Source organism: Protopterus annectens, chromosome 2.part2, assembly GCF_019279795.1.
Source record: "Protopterus annectens isolate FY-2018-M chromosome 2.part2, PAN1.0, whole genome shotgun sequence".
Classification (NCBI taxonomy): Eukaryota; Metazoa; Chordata; order Ceratodontiformes; family Protopteridae; genus Protopterus; species Protopterus annectens.
In genome coordinates, this window is record NC_056730.1 from 392600110 (window position 1) to 392623505 (window position 23396).

General features: G+C 41.5%; 1 protein-coding gene across 1 annotated transcript in view; it reads right to left on the reverse strand.

Moving 5' to 3' along the window:
- LOC122795642 overlaps positions 1-23396 on the reverse strand; it is a 2207893-nt gene that overhangs the window by 1628555 nt on the left and 555942 nt on the right. Inside the window, exon 3 of the mRNA XM_044063913.1 lies at positions 1612-1661. Coding sequence (XP_043919848.1) covers positions 1612-1661 — 50 coding nt within the window. The remainder of the gene's footprint in view (positions 1-1611; positions 1662-23396) is intronic.

Below are 23396 nucleotides of genomic sequence, written 5' to 3' on the forward strand. Positions count from 1 at the left end.
GGGACTCAAGATATCAGTCCTGGTAAGCAGGACAAGTGTCACACTCCAGATACTCAAACATGGGCCGGTTGATACAGACATGTCAGGAAAATGCCCCTAAAATGAGTGCTGAAAGTACACCCCTCTTATTCATCAGTAGATGGTGAGAACTAGATCAAACCCATGCTAGTTAAGGAATAGCTCATGCAGAATACAAGACCACATCAGAAGCGTATTTGGGAGAAGAATGCTTTGTCAGTTTTCTGGCCTTGAAGTCATTTACCTTCTCCCATTACTCTATCATCAATCCATGATCATGTCAATAATCTTTCTGTCAGTTCCTGTGTTAAACACCCCTTCTGGCCACCACCTTCTTCATAGTGATGAAGACATCAAGCTTCTCTCCTTGTCTCATGCACCTGACCAGAGTGAAGCACTTGCACTGGTAGAAAAGTATCATTCTGTACTCCTTTCCTAAGCAGTAAATGCAGTACCAATGCAGGCTGTTACTAGCACCCTGATGACCACAGAACACTTTAAAGATTGTTTATATTTTAAGCATTAAATGTGGGAACTTTCTTATCACAAACAGTAGGACTGATATGTGAACTGTAAATGAAACATTAACAACGGTCAGTTAGAAGTGAAACTGAGACACACAAGTGCGGGATGGTTCACCCACACAGCATGATGTACGATGTCAGATGTTGCACCAGATGGAAAAGCGTGCAACGGTGACAGTGGAAGCTAGATTAAATTCTGAAGAGTGCTAAAACAAGGCGCAAAAAGAGTAACGCCCAAAAGCCACACATTGTAGATGCCCTTTAACATCATGCACACATGTGCACACACACACACACACACACACACACAAGCATATACACACACACACACACACACACACACACACACACACACACACACACAAGCAAGCACACACACACACACACACACACACACACACACACACACACACACACACACACACACACACACACACACACACACACCTGTATATATATATTTGTATGCTTATAATTTATCAAATGTACAGCTATGTTTAATGTAACCTTGCTTTGCTCAGAAAGGAAAACATTATAGCATGTTTCCTTCATTTGTTTTTTTGTTCTCTGTCTTGCACTTATTCCGTTAGTACAGGTCTCATAATTTCACCTTCCACAATGATCATTGTTGAGTGTTTCACAGCTGTGTAGTAAATATATTTACATGTTTCTTGGTTATACAATTGATTTCAAGTGTCAATAAATGATCACCCACCCTCAAAACTGTATTTATTTACTTTTCTTGACTTCTGTCATTGGCACACATCACTTGTGTGTTTCAAAACTAGGGTCTTAACCCTTAAAGGAGAAACAGGATGTCTCAACAATATAGTCAGATCCTGGATATCATGAAAAAGTACTATTAGTAAGGAAGACCTATTACAAAGAATATGAGGCATACATAAGTCTATAATCTAATGCAGCTGGTTGTTCACAACACATTTTTATCCTTTGTCAGTAGTCAGAACTCCAGGTTAAAACTCCAATAAAGCCAAACACTTTCAACTCAAAATCCTATAAGAAATACAGTATAATATAATATACAGTATATTTAAATGGCTCATGCTACCTTAGATCTTCCAGCTCATTCTTCAACTTTATGTTCTCTCCACGAAGTCTCTAAAAAAAGAAAAATTATTTATTGATACATTTAATTTCCTTGAGTCAGCAAATAATTCCTAGTGCTTAAATACAGTAGTTTGTTCCAAGGCAATGACAGATTTATAATAAAAGGCAAAAAAAAAAACTACATCTGTCCACTGATGACAAATAATGCAAAACATACAGGTCTATGTCTGAACAAAGTGTACTACAGTAAGATAATTCACTGTATTTCTGCTTTACTTGACATGTTATGGGCAAAACACACCTCAGCAAGTAACAACACATTTCATCAAATTATGAACAACCAGTTTTACTGCTCTGCACAGTGAAATATGTAACATTCTGACAGCAGCACATGATATTTTGAGATGTGGAATCCTCAGAACAGAGAAAAAAGTCCTAAAAAAGTATAACCTTAATGCATATATTAATACATGTGAACCAGTATTTAATACATGTGAACCAGTATAAAATATAAAATTAATAAACTGCCTCTTAAAGATGGAAAGGAGCAGCTGGGTGTGGTGCTTACTTTAACAGTTGATTTGCAACAAAAAATAAGTATTTCAATGCTTAGCCATTGCTTTTGGTACCTTGCCTTCTTCCTTAGTACCTTTCTTTAGTGCATTTTTCCACAACAGTAACTGTGGCTGGGCTCAAGTTGATGCCTGTTTTATGGTAGGTACCATCTATGTTAGGCTTCTTAGCATACAAAATTCTGAGATTGACTAAAGGTACACTCAGTTCTTCTCAAATAAAATGCCCTTTACCTCTATTAAGAAAGGCTGCATCATTACACAGGGCAATAACTTTGAAGCAGGTCAACATATGATTATGAACTTGTAAAAGCAGTTAAGATTCAATTATATGCAAAAACAAAACATAATTATATAGATGGGGGAGTGAGAGACAGTAATGAAGATTAATTGTTGAGATGAGTACCTTACCAGCTGTATTACTATCTTAGTTGAGAGGAAGTGTTATTACTTTTGAGTAGAATCCCAAGAAGTACCCCTGAGATCCAGGATATTGGAAGGATGTTATGGGTGGCAAGCTTGTTTGTGACACACCAGTGATCATCACTCTGATGTATAATCACTAATGTGTGAAAAAGTACAGTTGTGTAAAATCTTATCTTAACAGTAGATGTCCTTCTCTTTGTCACAGTATTCCTAAAGTAAGGGATCTGCTGTCAAGGATAGCCCAACGTCCAGCCAGTATACCACAGCCTTTAGTATCTACAGGCGCTATAGGTCACATCTATGTTCCCCATGCAAAGCATAAGGCATAAAGGTGATATACAGATGCACACACTTCAGAACTGAAAAGCCCCAGGAGAAACAGAATGTCCCTAGGCAGAAGGAGGAACATGTGCATCCAGAAAGAGGGAAGAACCTCTAAGCCAGGAAGGCAAAGACAGCAGGCTACAGCAGAGGGGGCAGGAGGGAGTAAGTGAGTACCACAACAGTGAAGAGAAGGACATCTACTGTTATGGTAAGATTTTACACAACTATACTATGTCCTTCAATATCACTGTTGCAGTATTCCTAACATAAGGGAGATTATAAAAGCTTAACAGGAACCCTGGGAAGAGGATGGCACTAAAGAACCCTCAAGAAACCCACATAGGATAGCCCTGGCAAAGCCAGCTCTAGCGCTGGAAATAACATCCAAGTTACAATGCTTAGTGAAGGGATGGACAGAAGACTAAGTAGCAGCATCAGGTATGGAATTGGTATCCAGACCCTTGAAAAAAGCACCAGAGGATGCAACAGCTCTGGTAGAGTGGGTCTTTACTGAAGATGAAAGACATTTGCAATGAAATGAATAACAAAGAGAAATGGCTTTAAAAATCCAGGAACAGATGGTCTACTTAGAAACAGCTGAACCCAAAGACCTGGGATGAAAAGAAACAAATTTGTGAATAACTTTAGTTTTATCAAAATAATACCTGAGCTGCCTATGCAAGTCCAAGGTGTGAAGGATCTTCTCACTGGCATACTGCAGAGAAGGAAAAAAGGAAAGCAAATAAATAGACTGATTAAGAGACAACTCATTGACCACCTTGGGCATAAAAGAAGGATTAGTACAAACAGACACCGTGTCCCTGTGAAAAATTAAGAAAGGAGGAACAGCCATAAGAGTCTGAAGTTCAGAAACCCTCTAGGCTGAAGTAAGAGCCAAAAGAAGAACAGTCTTCCATGAACAATGTTGCTCAAAAACAAAACTGAGATCTCAAGAAGGTGGAATAGGCTTCCTAGGAGGCCTGTCATGAAAGATGCCTTTAAGAAACTGCCTGACCTCAAATCTGGAAGCCAGAGGAGGATTCAAGGGCAGAAAATCAGAGATTGATGATAGGTGAGCTTTAACTGAAGAATATGCCAACTCAGCATGAAGCAGATCACACAAATAAGAGAGGACAAGAGGAACCTCCGCAGAAAGAGGATCCTAATTGCAAGAGAAGCACCAGACAGAAAAGCTCTTCCAGTTGGACAAATATGATTTCCTGGTAGTGGGTTTCCAGGCCTCCTGCAGGACCTGAAATGTCCTCAGAAAAAAAAGATGTCTAAAATGGATCAAAACCCTATCACTCACAGCATCAGTTGAAGAGTGGACAACTGAAAACAGATAAGAGACCCCTTCTCTTGTTTGAGAAGGTCCACTCAGAAAGGTAACTTGTGGTAATTGCCCCAGGACAAGTGAAGGAAAGGGAAACCAATGCTATCTGGCCCATAAAGGAGTCACCAACAAGATTTGGGAAGAGTCTTGCCTAATCTTGTGCAAGACTGTCAGAAGCAGCAGAAGGGGAGGGAAAGCATATAGAAACATCCCTTCCAAGGAAAAGACAGGGCATTCACTTTTCAAGCCAGAGAACTTGGGACTCTGGAACAGAAAAGAGGAAGTTGTCTGTTCAGAGGAGAGACAAAAACATCTACCTGACAAGTACCCCACCAACAGGCAATGTTCAGGAACACATCTCTGTGAAGCATCCATTTGTGAGCTTGCATGCTGGATCTGCTCAAAGAATCTGCCACTAGATTGTGCTCTGAGGGAATGTAAACAGCCTGAAGAGACTTGATACTTGACAGCTAAGTTCCAGACCTAAAAAGCTGTACTGCAAAGAAGGTATGACCTTGTGCCCCCTTGCTTAGCGACATACCATACATCACTGTGGTAACTTTGAGGGACCAGGAATGAAAGAGGGTATGAAAAGCCTTGGATAGCTAGAAGCAGAGCCCTCTTCTCCTTGGTGTTGATGTGATCTGACCTCTGAAGAAGAGGCCAGAGACCCTTAACCTTGAGACAGCCGAAGGAAGCTTCCCACCACCTGTCTGAGGTATCTGTAAAAACCTCTTGAGTCAGGCCTGGAGACTGGAAAGGAAACCCTGGGGTGAGATGGTCTGGATCCTGCAACAAAGGAAAACATGACCCTGAGAAGGAATCAAGACTGACTTTTGAAAGTTTACAGTGAACCCCAGAGTCTGCAGCAGGGAAATAGTAAACTGGAGATCCTGAAGCAGAGACTCAGGGGATGAGACCTGAATGAGCACACTGTTCAGATAAAGAAAGAGTAAAATCATGCTATTCACGTTGGGGATCCTCAACTGCAGGGGAATATATGTTTAGTTTTCTGTTTGTTTTTCTGCGGGATGTCTGTGTGAAAAACCCTGGGAGGGTCAGACCCTTGTCAATAAGTGTAGTAGGGATCTCCTTCCTCACTAAGACCTGGAGAATACTCATTGATCCCTTTCAAAGAATCAACCAAGGTTCCTCCTCAACATCAGGAGCAGATGTTTGTAAAGCCTCGGAGGATGTAAGAAAATGGATTCATGACAGCCTCTAAAGGGTCTCAGCAGAGGAATCACAGGCAGTGACCAGATGATCCTCTGGGTTTCACTAACCTTGAGAGAGATGTCCAGGGGAAGCTAGATTGCAACTATATCTGAACCAAGTTTTTTGGCCTTTTTCTTAACTGATGGTTGACCCTGTGAACAGGAAGATTCTGCCATACCACCCTAAGCCAATAATTTAAGATGGTGGTTTTCATGGTAAATAGATAAGTAAGACAGGCATATATGTAAGGTCTTGGGGACAAATGTTTGGCAGATAAAACACTGCATATGGGCGTGGGAAGCACCCAGACAGAAGATTCACTGGCTATGATGATCTTTAAGGGGAAATCTGCCTCCCACACTGACATTTTCCCTTTCTGGATGACATGAAACCAACAACATTAAAAATAAAAGTGAAAGATACGGAAGAACCCCAACAGGGCACTTATCAAAAAAACAGCTTGGTAACCAGCACAGAAGAAAGGTGTTTAAACCAATATTCAGTGATGGTGTTTGGACAAAAGCATAGAAGTTCTGAAGTATGTGCATCTGCACATAACCTTTATACCCTATGTCTTGCGTGGAGAGCATACATGTGACGTACGGTGCCTGTAGATACTAAAGGCTTTGGTATACTGGCCGGGGATTGAGCTATCCTTGGCAGGAGATTCCTTATGTTACGAGTACTGCAACAGTGATATGGAAGGACTTCCAGGATTTGTGTCTGAATCTTGAGACTGAGGAATCCAAGGGATTTCTCCTTTCCTCAATATGTAAATGACCTTCAATGAGGGTGCAGGTGCTCACCCCATTTTTTTTTTTTACAGTTCATGTAAAGATCATGTTTGACTGTTTCTGATGTTTGCGACTGCACTTATGGGGGTCAGAGATTCATTAAGGAGCCAGATGTTAAAGCAAGAGAAGTACAAGTCTGTAATGTCTTGGTAAATATAGGGACATTTTTTCCAAGTAGTCACTTTCATATATTCTCTGCAGCTATATCCATAAAACAGGCTTGAGAAGTAGCTGTTAATCTCACAGAATGAGCCTTTACTCATCCCCTGGAAGGATTTAGCAGGCAGATGAATACTGCAGTACTTAGCACTATTGCTAGCACTTGATTCTCTGGTTCCTGGCTTTTGGTAACTTCTGTACAGAGTCTGCTTGTCCAGCCTGTGTCAGCTAGGGTTTTAGCTACAGCCTCCAATTTACTTCCCCATCACAAAGACACATACGTGAACTGGTGATGTTTATATTACCATTAGGTGTGTATGAGAGTGCAGTGCATGTGTCCCATGATGGACTGGCATCCCATTTAGGGATGGTTTCTGTTTTATGATCACTTCTTCCTGGGACAAGCTTCAGCTCAACTTGACCATGAAATTAATAAAATAGACATTCAGAATGAATGATTTATCATCACAAAAAAAGTGTTGCTTAGCCATTTTGACAGGGGTTTACAACTGACTTACCCTGTTTATCTTTGACAAAAGAAATTGCAAGAAACATTTTTCTATGTAATAAATGAGCTCCTTTTGCATATATGACATCTGTAAAAAATATCTCAGTTGTTGCCCTGTTTTGGAGCACAGAGACAGCTTAACAGAGTGATTCACAGTACACTCAGATATCACTATGGGCATGAATGAATTTTGTCTTCCCTGAAACCCTATACAAATATAAAACAAAGTTAAACTGAGTTAATCTCAAGCCACGTAATCCTAAAATTCCCCTGATGGCATTAATATCTGCCAAGAACAGACTTCTAGGAAAGAAAGTTAACCTAAGTAGAATTTGTGCATGTAAACGTTCAGCATTACTTTCTCTAAAACAAAATTCATATCCAGAACCAAAAAGGCATTTCTCATTGGAACTCTCAAATGCAAAATGCCTTTCATAAACAGTCTTGCGCATTGTTTGGAAGTTAGTGGGTTACACAAAAGTACGCATGTCAACAATGATTGCAAAGAGCTTGCAAAGGCATATAACATCACCCCACATACTAGAGCTACAGATAAACTTTGTGAGCCCAAGATTAATACTTATGTGATCCACTGGAATGCCAGCTGGCTCTCAGGAAGTGAGGGTGTATGGCCCATTCTCCACAAAAGATGAAGTAACCACTGGGGGACAATTTGCTTATTTGTCTCCTTTCTTGGCGTCTTTTTCTCAGATGCCTGATTTGACACCATCAGTCTCTTGATCACCAGTCTTACTTATGTAAGTATTTATTTATTTTATTATATTTGTTAACAAGGTAAGTGAACTGGCCCAAGAATCCTTTTTAGCCATGACTCAGATCATATAGGCAAGGATATGAAACAGAAATTATTTCACAGTCATAGTAGGACGACTGGTAACAGCAAACGTGATACAACTGTCCTGTCCTATCCCCTTCTTCTACGTCTGCTTCAAATGGGTTAAATATGGTGTTCTATTTGAGTAAAAATAGAAGGCTGTTGTTAATATTTGCAAAATGTTATGCAGTCAGCTTTGAGAAGCAACTGGGCACTTGTGCATTAGCTTTGGCTGGGTGTAACTTGTCCTTGTACATTCTATTCAAGAATATTAGGATAATTACATCCACCTGTCTGCCCAAAAAACTGTATTTTGGTAAGTTCCATTTGTCTGGAAGGCTTGTGCACACATTAAGACCCACCTACATGTTTAAGATTAAAGTCTGGAGGATGGTAAGTGAATATGCATTCAATCCTTACAAATGAAATCAACAAGGAGTATAGCATACAATCAGAAGAGTCTTCAGTATGCTTCTATATGATAAAGAGTGCAATCAATTTGAGACACAATTCACCAGTGTAACTACTAACACTGGGCAGAAATATCCTACTTGATGGGAACCATTACAATTACTACAACACAACTATTTTAAGACTGAAAATTAATGGGGCATGTTTTTTTTTAATTTACACTTTGTTGACTGGGTTATTCCCACTAGGCCAATAGCCTCTTTTCAGGAGAGAGCCGAGGTGGCATTCATAATGATTAGGGGAAAATTAGGCCAGGACATTTGGAGGTTGGGGGTTAGCATAATGGTTAAGGTGTTTACCTCACAGGCACAAAGTACAAGGTTTGATTCTCACCTTGGTAAGTATGTCTACACTTGAAAAAAATCCCCCTGGGGTTGTTAGCCTAGTAATCACTCATGACCCTATGAAACTATAAGGATGCCAGGAAACTTTCAGAGGTTCATACTAGGCTATCTGCCCTAAGGCATTTACAAGCCTAGCCAGAGTGTGTTTGGCTTTCGCCACCCTCTGAACTGATTTTACTGTGCCCTTTTTAAGGTTAGTTTACTGTGCCTTTTTCTACTAGTGACACCGAAATAATCCCCGGGGTAAACCTACGATCTCCCATCCACTCGTCAAGATTCCTCTTGAAGAGAGTCAGTGAGGGGCTCTGCCTAACATGGACTGTGATTCTATTCCAGAGCGAAGGGAGCCTCTGGGTTATGAATCTGTCCCTCCAGCATGTCCTATATATTTCTGTGCTGAGGTTCCAAGTCCCTCGAGCGCGTAGCTCTAAGGGATTTGGATTTTCTGAGGTGGAGCATGCTCATTAATTCCGGGTTGGACATGGCTTTATACGTCAGGCATAGATCGCCTCTAAGTAGGCGGTATGCAACTGGTTAGAGATGGAGGTTCTTTAACCGAGCAGCATATGGCATCTGTTTGAGTCCCATGATTCTCTTTGTGAGGTACTTTTGGGGTCTTTCTAGTTGCTGCAGGTGTCGGGTTAGGTACATCCCAAATGGGGCATTGTATTCAACTATGGGCCTGATGAGGGATGAATAAAGGGGCACAATGACCTCCCTCGATCTAGATGTGAATCCTTTCATGATAAGGTGGGCTATATAGAAGGTCTTTCTAACCACTCTGGCAATGTGGTTGTCAAAGGAGAGATTACTGTCAACGTGGGTCCCCAGGTCCCTAATTACTTCTTCCGTACTTAATGGGTTCCTGCCTATGTGATAATTTGTGGGCACTTTGTTTTTGCCAAAGTGTATGACTATACACTTTTTAGCATTTAGCTTTAGGCCATGGCTCTGGCACCAGTTATCCGTGTCTATGAGACCCTTTTGGAGAATGCTTGTGTCAGCTGGAGAGTCAATTATGGTGCCCAGTTTGCAGTCATCTGCGAACTTGGTCAGCCACAGTCCTCCCGTGTTAGCTTGAACCTCAGAAAAACATATACTGAACAAGAGAGGTCCCAGGACTGAGCCTTGTGGGACGCCACTTGTAACTGGTTTAGAGTCTGACATGGCTCCAGCAATTCTGACTATGTGGGTTCTGTCCTTGAGCCAGTTTGCAACCCATCTTATGACATAGGGGTTTATATTTAAGCTGGAGAGCTTATCTATGATGCCCGAGTGGGGTATTGTGTCAAAGGCTTTCGCAAGGTCCAGGTAGGCTGTGTGGACTACCTTCCCCTCATCAATGGCCTTGGTGACTGTTTTTTTAGCTGTTTGCTGCATTATTTTAAAATCTGCACTTAAAGTTACTTTTTAGTCGAATTTGATCGAAAGTTTGTTTGTTTAATTTAACTGTTGAGGCTGCCCACTAAAGTGTGCTAGCCTGTGCAACTGATTTATCACTGTTTCTGCATTTTCTGTGTGTTTCTATCAAAAAAACAAAAAAATAATCCTTGTTTTCCCGCCTCTCCTCGACTAGTTTAGACCTATTTACAGGCATTGCTGTATTCTGGGCTGTGGTGTAGTTCCTGTGTTGTCCATTACCTTACTTGGATAGAAGGAAGTTTCTTTGCTCATCAGTGGGAGTGGGGAGCCTTGAGCAGCCTACCTGTCCCTGTAGGAAGTGACCTTAGCACAAGAGCTGTAGTAATTGGTTGTTTTGGACCATTTCTAGCTCTTTTGTAGTTACCTGTTTAAAATCCACCTCTGGGCGTTTTTTTCTGGCTATACTGCTCAGACAAGCTCCTCGTGGTCCTGCAGAGTGGTCCTAGCTACAGAGAACTCAGAAAAGCGACTACTTTCTGGATTTAAGTATCTTTGCTGTTTTTTTACTTGGAATAGCTTCTGTAGCTTACCCTGAACAAGCTTAAACTGTTTTTTAGCTGTTTGCTGCATTATTTTAAAATCTGCACTTAAAGTTACATTTTAGTCGAATTTGATCGAAAGTTTGTTTGTTTGTTTAATTTAACTGTTGAGGCTGCCAACTAAAGTGTGCTAGCCTGTGTAACTGATTTATCACTGTTTCTGCATTTTCTGTGTGTTTCTATCAAAAAAACAAAAAAAAAAAAAAAAAACTCCTTGTTTTCCCGCCTCTCCTCGACTAGTTTAGACCAGTTTACAGGCATTGCTGTATTCTGGGCTGTGGTGTAGTTCCTGTGTTGTCCATTACCTTACTTGGATAGCAGGAAGTTTCTTTGCTCACCAGTGGGAGTGGGGAGCCTTGAGCAGCCTACCTGTCCCTGTAGGAAGTGACCTCAGCACAAGAGCTGTAGTAATTGGTGGCTGCGCATAGCGCAGCGCCGGTTAAACTTCTTCTGGCTCCGCCAAGTCTACTCTTCAAATTTTCCCTTAAGGAAGCTCTATTCTTAGTATAATCAGACTACTCGCTATATTATAAGCCTAGCACTTGTTCTCAAAATTTCTCTACTAAGTAAGCACTCTCGTACTAAGTAAGCACTACATCCACCTACCACCCTTGTGAATACCACTTCCCTTAAAGGCACAGCACTCCCTTATACTGTTCTAGCATGTCGAGTGGTAGATTACTGGCGTCCTCTCCAGTTCAGCTGGTTAATCTGGGTATCTTGAGACAATGCTACAATTGTCTCATGTACACAGACAACCCTCACCTCCTCCCAACAAACACAAATACATGTGAGAGATGCAACTATATAGCCAAACTGGAGGCTGAACTCTCTCTACTCAGGGCTGGCATGACCAGACAGGAGGAGATGGTAACCACACACACAACAAACCCAGTCCCACATAGACCTACCACAACTGCAAACCAAACACATAAAAACAAAAAGACATACTCGGAGGCTCTAATAAAAAAATTACCAAAACAACAGAGGTTCCCAAAGCAGACATCCAAAAATCCACCACCTCAAAACAAAACACATGCAACACATACTTCAATAAATCAGTGTGTCAACCAATCATAGCCCTTAAGGCCAAACACCATGCCTGATACACTAGTAATAGGTGACTCTATAGTCAGACACACTGATGTCCCGCTTAACAGGCTGAACAAGGAGAGGGTGACTGTGAGCTGCCTATCGGGAGCTAGGATCCGCCACATAACACACGCACTCAGGTCACTCCAAAGCAAGTACAAATATGAATCCGTCATTGTCCATGCTGGCATGAATAACCTGAGACGTACCTCCCTGGACTACATGAAAAGAGACATAGAGGAGCTCTCCGATTACGTAGCCCAGGCTGGTATGACCCTGACCCTGAGTAGCATCTTGCCCTCACCAAGAATGATGCCACAATACAAAGACAAGGTGATCAGCTTTAATAATTGGCTCAAGTACTGGTGTCATTCTAAGGGGATCCAATGTCTGTCTGCCTGGGATGACATGTTGGACAGGCCACGCTGCTTTGCAAGGGATGGCTTACACCTGTCACCACTGGGCTTCCGGATAATGGCTAAGGCTCTTGCCACCCCCATAGTGCCTTTTTTAGGCAAGGCTCAAAAGACAAACCCACCTCCTTAGAAAATAAAAATGGAAAAAAACTAAGGGTAATGCTGCTCAATGCCAGAAGTGTAAATCTCAAGATGCAGGCACTTGATGCACTCCTCAGCATGGAGAACATCGACGTCTGTGCAGTAACTGAAACCTGGTTCAAGGCTCCTGAGAGCACCCCAGCGCTACCAGGCTATACCTCATATCATGCTTTTCGGCCCCAAAACCCGGGCCAAACCACAAAGGGAGGGGGAGTGTCCATATTCATCAAGGACACCCACACCTCCAGGTCAGTAGCAACACATGAAGCATCAGAGACCATACAGGTGCAACTAACCATAGGCAAAACTGCTATACAACTGGTAGCATGTTACAGACCACCCTCCCAATCTCAGGAACCCCACTCAGCCTTCCTGAAGACATTGAAGGATATGAATGTATCACAAAATACCATCATACTGGGAGACTTCAACTACCCAAACATAGATTGGGTACATTATTCTAGCCCTAACACCCTAGCCCAAAGGTTCCTGGAATTCATAAATTCAAATACACTGGAACAACTAGTCACATTTCCCACTAGGGGAGATAATATACTAGACCTGATCATCACAAACATGGGTACAAAATGCTCCACACTGGAGGTATACCCCTCACTAGTGAGATCTGACCACAAACTAATCACCCTGGATATACATATCCCACCTCCACCCCCAGCACAAAAGACCACAGTGAAAAACTTCTCAAAAGCAGACTTCACTCTTCTTAAGACTGAGATGGTATCCTTTAAGCCCACTGGGCCAGTGGATACCACATCCCACAATGCCGAATCCTTCACAAATGCTTTCTATGGACATCTCCAAGGATGCATGGATCATGCAATCCCAAATAAATCCAAGTCCCTCTCCACCAAAGGCAAGCATCCTGTCTGGTGGACCTCAGCCATTAACAAATTGTATAACAAAAGAAGGAAGCTACTGCACGTCGGAGCAAAATCCCATAAAGGGAAGACATCTCTGATCAACATTAGCAGAAAACTACGTTCTCTCATAAAAACATCCAAGGCCAACTTTGAGAGAAAAATCGCTAAGGACACTAAAGATAACCACAAAGCCTTCTTCAGCTATGTTAGAAACCTGGGCGGAAACCCTCAGATAGGCTCAGAGTTAGTTCACAACAACAAAAAATACACTGAACCCACAGATATTGCCAACATTCTGGCTGACAGGTTCAGTGCAAATTTCTCCCCTCCCTCACCCCAAAAGAAGAAATACTTATCCCAGCTGAATGTAATCTCCCTGTCATCTCAGATGTCCAAGTGAGAACCGCCCTCAACAAAGCTAAAAACACAGCATCAATGGGACCTGACGGTATCCCGGGTTGCGTGCTACGTGAACTCCAAGAGGAGCTAAACCCACACATAAAAATGCTATTTAACCTTAGCCTTACTACAGGATATGTACCTGAACACTGGCGTACAGCAACAGTGGTCCCACTCCACAAAGGGGGTACCTCTGCAGACCCTGGGAACTACCGCCCCATAAGCTTAACCAGCCTGGTCTGCAAAGCTATGGAAAGAATCATTATGGAATTCATAAACAGAGACATAGGGGACCTACAGACACTTGACCTCACCCAGTTCAGCTTTGTAAAGGGCAGATCCTGCCTTTTGAACCTGGTTGACTTTTTCGAAACAGCCACTAGAGCCATTGATGAGGGCAAAGCAGTCCATACAGCCTACCTGGACTTGGCTAAGGCCTTCGACACAATACCCCACTCAGGCATCATAGATAAGCTCAACAGCTTAAACATAAACCCTTGTGTCACTAGATGGGTTGCAAACTGGCTAAAGGACAGAACCCATAAAGTTAAAATCGCTGGAGCAATGTCAGACTCAAAGCCAGTCACAAGTGGTGTCCCACAGGGATCTGTCCTGGGACCCCTCTTGTTCGGCATTCATTTCTCAGATGTTAAAGCAAACATGGGAGGGTTGTGGCTGACAAAGTTCGCAGATGACTGCAAACTAGGCGCCATAGTCGATACACCAGCGGACACATACATCCTACAAAAAGGCCTCACAGAAACGGACAACTGGTGCCGGAGTTACAGCCTTAAACTAAATGCCAAAAAATGTATAGTCATCCCCTTTGGGAAAAACAAAGTACCCACAAATTATCACATATACAGCAACCCAATGAGTACGGAAAAAGTAATCAGAGACCTAGGGACCCAAGTCGACAGCGACCTCTCATATGACACCCACGTTGCCAACGTGGTTAGAAAAACATTCTACCTTGCACACCTCATCATGAAGGGATTCACATCCAGATCCAAGGATGTCATTGTACCCCTATACTCCTCCCTCATCAGACCCATGATTGAGTACAATGCCCCATTTGGTATGTACCTCACCCAGCATTTGCAACAGCTGGAGAGACCACAAAAGTACCTCACCAAGAGGATCAAGGGTCTCCAACATATGTCTTATTCTGCCAGACTAAAGAAACTTCAGCTCTATTCAGTAGCATTCCGCCTGCTCAGAGGTGATCTCTGCCTGACTTACAAGGCTATGCCCAATCAGGATCTGATGGACATGCTCCACCTCAAAAAATCCAAATCCATCAGGACCACGAGAGCTAAAGACTTAAACCTCGGCACAAGTATGAATAGGACATGCTGGAGGGATAGATTCATAACCCAGAGGCTTCCCATGCTTTGGAACAAGATCCCAGTTCATATTAGGCAGAGCCCCTCACTGACTCTCTTCAAGAGAAATCTTGATGAGTGGATGGGAGATCGTAAGTTTACCCCAGGGGTCACATTTGTGTCACTGCTAGACAGGGGCACAGTAAACTAATTCTATTATATAAGGGGACCTTCATTGTGTCACTACTAGACAGAGGCACAGTATTCTAAATTTATTCTGTACATTTTTGTACCATTTCATGGGGTGGCAAAAGCCACATCACTATGGCTAGGCTTACAAACGCCCCAGGGCAGATAGCCTAGTACTAAACTATGAATGAAATCGACCAGGTTTAAGAGTCAGGATCTTCCCTTAACAAAGCCGAATTGGGTAGGATCCAGTGTCTGTAGGTCCCCAATGTCATTGTTTATGAGTTCCATGATGATCCTCTCCATAGCTTTGCAGACCAGGCTAGTCAGGCTTATGGGGCGATAGTTTCCAGGGCCAGTAGAGGCACCACCTTTGTGGAGTGGGACCACTGTTGCTGTACGCCATTCTTTGGGTACATATCCTGTAGTAAGGCTGAGACTGAACAGCAGCTTTATGTGGGGGTTTAGCTCTTCTTGGAGTTCATGTAGGACGCAGCCCGGGACACCGTCTGGTCCCATTGATGCTGTGTTATTTGCTTTGGAGAGGGTGGCTCTCACCTGAGGATCTGAGATGTCAGGGAGGCAGCACTCTGCTGGGATAGATATTTGCTCTTTAGGGGGGGAGTTTGCACTGAACCTGTCTGCCAGGATGTTGGCAATGTCTGTGGGTTCAGTGTATTTTTTGTCATTTTGGACAAACTCTGAGCATATCTGGGAGTTGCCATCCAGGTTCCTAACATAACTAAAGAACACCATGTGATTATCTTTAGTGTCCTGTGCAATTTTTCTCTCGAAGCTGGCCTTGGATGATTTTATGAGGGATCATAGTCTTTTGCTAGTACTGATCAGAGATGCCTTCCCTTTTAGGGATTTTGCACTATCATGTAGTAGCTTCCTCCTTCTGTTGTACAGCTTATTTATGGCTGGGGTCCACCAGGCAGGACGCCTGCCTTTGGAAGATTGGGTCTTGGTTTTGTTTGGGATAGCATGATCCATGCATTCCTGAAGGTGTCCATAGAATGCGTTTATAAAGGATTCTACAGTTTGAGCCGTAGTTTCCACTAGCCCGGGGGCCTTGAAGGATTCCACCTTGGTTTTGAGAAGTGTGAAGTTAGCTTTTGAGAAGTTTTTCACTGTGGTTTTCTGGGCTGTGGGTGGGATCGGGATGTGAATATCCAGTGAGATTAATTTACGGTCCGATCTTACCAATGAGGGGAATACCTCTGGTATGGAGCATAGAGTCCCCATGTTGGTGATGACCAGGTACAGTATGTTATCCCCTCTTGTGGGGGTGGTGACTAGTTGTTCCACAGCATTTGAGTATATAAATTCTAGGAACCTTTGGGCCAGGATGCTGGGGCTTGAGTAATGCTCCCAGTCAATGTTTGGGTAGTTGAAGTCACCCAATATAATGGTGTTTGGAGAGACCTTCATATTCTCCAGTGTTCTCAGGAAGGCCGAGTGGGATTTCTGATTTTGAGAGGGTGGTCTGTAGCATGCTACAAACTGAAAGGCAGTTTTGCCCACTGTTAGCTGCACATGGATGGTCTCCGATGCTTTGTGCAATGCCACTAATCTGGAGGTGTGGGTATCTTTGATGAATATGGATACTCCCCCTCCTTTTGTGGTTCGGTCCGAGTTTTGGGGCCGAAAAGCATGATATGACATATAACCTGGAAGTGCTGGGGTGCTCTCGGGAGCCTTGAACCAGGTTTCTGTCACTGCACAGATATTGATGTTCTCCATATTGAGGAGGGCTTTGAGTGCGTGCATCTTGAGGTTTAGACTTCTGGCGTTGAGCAGCATTACCCTTAGTTTCTTTTTCCTTGTGTTGTCTACGGAGGTGGGTTTTTCTTTTGAGCCTTGCCTAAAAAAGGCATTATGGGGGTGGCAAGAGCCTTTGCCAATATCCGAAAGCCCAGGGGTGACAGGTGCAAGCCATCCCTAGCGAAGCAACGTGGCTTGTCGAGCATGTCATCCCAGGCTGACAGACACTGGATCCCCTTTGAATTACACCAAAACTTTAGCCAATTGTTAAAATTGATCATTTTGTCTTTATACTGTGGCATCATTCTTGGTGAGGGTAATATGCTGCTCAAGGTCAGGGTCATACCGGCCTGGGTTACATGATCAGAGAGCTCCTCTATGTCTCTTTTCATGTAGTCCAGGGAGGTACGTCTCAGGTCATTAACACCAGCATGGACAATGACTGAGTCATATTTGTACTTGCTTTGGAGTGACCTGAGTGCTTGTGTTATGTGGCGGATCCTAGCACCCGACAGGCAGCTCACTGTGACCTTCTCCTTGTTCAGCCTGGTGAGCGGGACGTCAGTGTGTCTGACAATAGAGTCACCTATTACAAGTGTATCAGGTGTGTTGTTTAGCCTTAAGGGCTGTGATTGTTTGGCACACTGACTTTGTGAGCTATGTGTTGTTTTGTTTTGGGGTAGCTGTTGCTTGGATGTCTGCTTTGGAGGTCTCTGTTGCTTAGGCAGATTTTTATTTAGAGCCTCCGAGCATGTGTTTGTGTGTTTATGTGTTTGGTTTGCTGTTGTGTTAGGACTATGTTAGACTGGATTTGTGGTGTGTGAGGTTACCTTCTCCTCCTGACTGGTTATGCCAGTACTGAGTTGAGAGAGCTTAGCCTCCAGTTTGGCTATATGGATGCATCTCTCACATATAGTTGAACTTGTTGGGAGGAGGAGAGGGTTGTCTGTGTACATGAGGCAATTGTAACATTGCCTCAAGATTCCCAGATTCACCAGCTGGACTGGAGAGGAAACCAGCAACTGACCTTTGGACATTCTAGAATAGTATAGGGAACTCCTTTATGACTGAATCAAGAAGGACCAATAGGGGACAAGGTACTCAAAGGGAGTATTATGAGGATGTAGTGCTTTTAGTTATTAGTGCTAACTTATAGAACTGCTTATATGAGCTAGTGTAGGGCTTTAGATTGAGAATAGGGTGTTCAATTTGAGAGAGAGAGCAGTTCTAAGGGAAAAAGTGAAGAGTAGACTTTGTGGAGCCGGGAATGGTTTAAACCCGATTAAGCGGCGCTGCCCGATGCTGCGCTATGCGCAAAATCGCACTAAAGCAAGTTTTTATACAGGGGACTTGAAAGAGCTAGAAATTAGCCCAAAATGGCCAATAGACTACAAGATTCTGTGCTGAGATCACTCCTCCAGGGACAGATAGGCTGCTCAAAGCTCCCCATTCCCACTGGTGAACAAAGAAGCTTTATTCTATCCAAGTAAGGAAATGGGTAACACAGGAACTATACTAAAGTCCAGAATACAGCAATGCCTGTATTAGGGACTATTCTAGGTCAGGAAAGGCGGGAAACAAGGATTTTTTTTTGTTTTTTCTTTTTTTTTAAGGCACAAACAGTAGAAAAAGTACAGTAATTGCTTAACACAGGCTAGCGCACTTCAGTGAGCAGCCTCAACAGATAAAATTCAACAAACAACAAACTTTAAAGTGCAGGTAAAAATACTTTAGCAAAAACAAGCTTAACAGGCAGAAACAGCAGTTTTAAAATCAGTTGGTAGTCGCTCTTTTTCGCCTCTCTGCTGCTAGCACCACTCTGCAGGACCACGAGGAGCTTATGTTGAGTTGGAACAAGCGAAAAACTGCGCCAAAGCGGGTTTTTATACAGGGGACTTGAACGAGCTAGAAATTAGCCCAAAACGGCCAATAGACTACAAGATTCTGTGCTGAGATCACTCCTCCAGGGACAGATAGGCTGCTCAAAGCTCCCCACTCCCACTGGTGAACAAAGAAGCTTCCTTCTATCCAAGTAAGGAAATGGGCAACACAGGAACTATACTAAAGTCCAGAATACAGCAATGCCTGTATTAGGGACTATTCTAGGTCAGGAAAGGCAGGAAACGAAGATTTTTTTGTTTTTTCTTTTTTTTAAGGCAATACTTTGTTTGTCCATTAGGTGCCACCAGAGAGTTGCTGCTGAGATCAAAGTTTTTCCAAGAGGGAGGAGGAAAGGAGAAAGCAGGCTGAGAGTTGAGTATTATAGAATACTGAAATATCACAGAGATCCTGTATCAGAGGAGACTGCTGCTACAGAGTTGGAGGCAGAACATCTGAAAATGTGTGTTTTGTTGGAGATGATGGATTGAGATGAGCCAAATGCTGATAGTGTTATGCTAGATCACATGCTGTGATATTTAATAGAAGGTGCTGCCATGTGAATCAGGAAAAGAAGTTGGATTATCATAAGATGCTGGCACATCAGCTTGGGGGTATATGCTTAGCCAGAGGAATAGCTGGTTTGAAAAGCATCCCCCTTCAACAGGGTGTTGTGCGCAATAAGAAAATGTTTACATATATAGAAATGGTTAAGAAAGGAAAGAAAGATGATTTGACTGAAACTGAAAGAACACAAGGACTGATGCAAAGATGACAAAACTAGAAGTGACCAGTGCTAAGAATCAAAACAAAGAACAGTGACATTATTAACAGGTATAAAGTTGTGGATAGTAGTATCTTACCTCTGGATTTTACAGTATAGGACAAGATCAGTAATACACTTAGGAACAGAAGACTTCTGCGTGGTTACCTTTAAAGACGTCACTTTACTTGAAAAAGTTATGAATGAAGTGGAGAAAAAGAATTAATTTGCACCATAGAATTAGTACACTTTTCAGAACTTGGAACTACAGTTAAGGAAGAAACTAAATGTGCATTTCAGAACATCTGACATAGAAGAACTTGCATTAAAGACTTTTTTTCTGTATGTTTGTAATAAGGTACATGAGATTTAAAAACTGTATGATGAAAAATGTTTGGACAGAAGGGGGTAAGGGTTATACTGGATGTGCATGATGGAAAAATGCAGCAGATTTTAAATGTTATAAACATAAAGAGGACATAAGGAACAGTGAGGTACAGGATCAACCTAAAGCATTTTTGTGGAGATGAGAAGCACTTGGTGCAAGACTGTCATATGTCAATGTAGAGAAAGTGGACATACCTCATAAATGTAGGTCAATGTGTAGAAAATGCAATGAATGTGGACATTTTTGATCTGACTGCCTGCCCTTTACTAGAAAATTAAAGATTATAAGAACAGAAAATTTCAGAAGAAAGGCAATCCTTTCTAAAACCCATTCCACCGTATACAAACCAGACCACTGCCCAGCTCTCAAAGACATAGAACAGCAATACAACAATAGAACTAAAGGGACAACAAACATTTTTATTGTTTGTATCTTGCTGTTCATATCCATAAACAAGCGCTTCCAGTTTCTCAGTTTTTTGTATTATCTTTTTAGTCGCGTCCCACATATCCTTAGCTGCCATAACAGAATACTTTTTAATCCATGCTTCAAAATATTTCATTTTATCAAGTTCCCATAAATAAGGGTACTGCTAAACCAATTCATATGCGGCTACATAGTTCAAAGCTGTAGCCTTTGTTTTGTCTTCCTTAATTTTATATCCCAGAAAGACTAGAAACTTTCTCAAAATGTTACACAACACTGAGATCCCTTTTCTGGTTTTATCATGTAAAAAATAATATCATTTGCAGATAAAGCCAGCTTTTCTGGATTACCATACCAATTATATACTTGAATTTCTGAGCCCGTTATTTATTTTATTTTTTTTTATTTACTTATTTTTTGTCAATGGCTCAAAATATAACGCAAATAAAGGGGAAAGAGGGCACCCCTGCCGAGTTTCTCTCTTCAGACGCAACTTAACAGAGAGGAAACCTCCCACTTTAATTGTTGCCTCTGATTCCTCATGTATCCTCCTAATGAACCTTATTATTGTATCAGGGAATGCAAATGCTTCCATTGCCTTACTCATAAAATCCCAACTTACTCTGTCAAATGCTTTCTCTGCATCAAGACCCACCAACAACAACAGTATTTTCTTACATTCTACTTCCCACTGTATCATCATTATTCTGTTAACGTTGTCAAATGTTTGCCTCCCCTCCACAAAACCACACTGATCAGTATCTGTCATTTTTGGTGACACCTTTGCCATTCTTCTAGCTATTAGACACAATCACTATATAATCATCATTTAAAATTTAAATGGACCTGTATGAAGCTGGGTCTGATGGGTCTGTATCGTCTTTAGGTATTACAGCCACCACAGCTTTCTTTCAGGATGTTTGTACTTCCCGTCCTTTTAAAATAATGTTAAACAAAAATCTTCCAGACCTTTAGCACTTTCTTTTCTCCTACCTTCAAACTTCCACAGGGATGTGATCTATTCTAGAAGACTTTCTTGCAGACTGAATACACATCACCATTTTTTCTCATCTCCTCCTATCTTAACTGTTAATTGTTGAGCCTCATCTACCTCTAACCTTGGAATAGTTAAGTCTTGCATAAATACTTTCATTTGTGCCCTTTCTTGATTTGTATATTCCTCTGCTTTATACAAATTTCAATAAAATTTCCAAGACATCTGTAATACCTTTACGCAATTTCTGCTTATTTTTGTTGTTATGAGCTTTCTAAGTTTGGTAATAACCCCTTCTATTTTCTGTTGCCTAAGTCATTGCACTAAAGGTTTTGTGCTCTGGAGTTATTAAAATAATAGGTGCTTAACAGCAAATTTTCTAAACTCATGCACATTATCCAGATACTCCCTTATTTTCTATTTAGCATATGCAGTTGAGTCTCTTCTTGTTTTGTGAAATTCCCCTTATTGTTAGTATTCTAGCCTTCGCCAGCCACTCTAAATAATTCTTGTTACTTCTCAAGCATATCCCTTTTTCTTTTATTTTTACCTTATTTTAAATGCTACTTTTATTTTATTCCATTCACTAGCTATAACTTCTGAAAACAATTCTATCTTCTCTCATCACACTCAAATAATTTCTACTACCCATTCCTTAAGTTCCTCTATTTTTAAGTAGTAGCTGGGAAACTGCCAGTGTCTCATTTTTACTTTATTACTCTGCATTTTTATCTTGGTTGTTACTGACATGATCTGAAATAGTTATGGAATGTGTGTTGAAGCTTTCAATTAAAACCATATGTTCCTGTGAAAAATAACTTCTGTCTAGTCTAGCCCAATTACTGTACCTTGGGAAATAATATGTAAATTCTCTTCAAGTTCCTACTACTGAATTCATATCTTCCATACCAAATATTTTCTTAAATTTAACAACAATTAAACAATCTAATAAGCACAAAGTAACTTAGACAGAACAGAATTAGTTGAATAAAAAGAAGCTAAGTGCACACAATGGTAGGAACAAATACTTTAATAAAACAAGAATGGTAAAGCAATGATAAGCGGTTTCACTACCATCAAGGTAGCTACATCAGACTTAATTAAAACAATTTTCACCTCACTATTTAAATGTGAACTATCCAAGCAGAGACCAAAAGCACATCACCTATTACTTAAAGTTACATTACACCTTATTAGAAAACATTCTTCCTAATACCCACATAAATAAATTAAATATGCCATATATTCAAAAAATACATATTTTTCCAACCAAAATAATAAAAGAATAAAATAAGACAAATACATATAATAAGATGCAGTAACTCATCAATGTTTCAAGGGGTGGGATTTCAAGTGAGGTTTCAGGGATATACACTCATTGATGCCTGGAAACTTATCTGCATCTAACCGTATAATCCACTGTTGCTCCCTTTCTTCTGTGAAATTATTGATATCACCCTTTCTGATGTTCATAGCTATAATCTCTAAAACTTCTTCTTTTGGCTTTTCCTGGTTAGGGGTCGCCACAGCAGAACTCCGGTTCGCTAATGATTGGCAGTAGATTTTTACGGTGCCGAGGTGCCAGCCAGACACCCAACCTTCAATGAAGGCACGTCCATTCACCCGTGTCTTTCGACCGCAGGGAGGACATGCAGACTCCACACAAAAGGTGCTCCAGCCGAGAATCGAATGGGAGAACCTCTTTCTGTGAGGCAACAACACTACCGCTGCACCACCGCGGCTATAAGCTATAATCTCTAAAACTAAAAATCTAAAACTATGCTTATCACCCTTGTCTATTACATGTTGCCCCAATGCACTCTTAGCCCTCTTATTCTTCACGTCTCCTACATGTTTTAAGATATGTTCTTTCAGGCGCCTATTGGTCTTCCCTACATAGTATACAAAACACACTAAGCAATAAGAAAAATAGATCAAAAGAAAAATAGATCAAATCTTTTGCATTACAATCAGCATACAAAGATGTCTCTATCACAAACCCTTTCTGTGGATGTTCAAAATGATTACCTGTATGTATAAATTTACAAGCTTTACAATGTCTACAAGAAAAGGTCCCCTCTCTATGTGACGGTGGTACGTATCCTCTGCTGGCACTCTTGTAACATAATTGTCTCTTTAGCGACTTACTGTTTCTGAAACTGAAGTCAGGGTCATTCCCAATCAA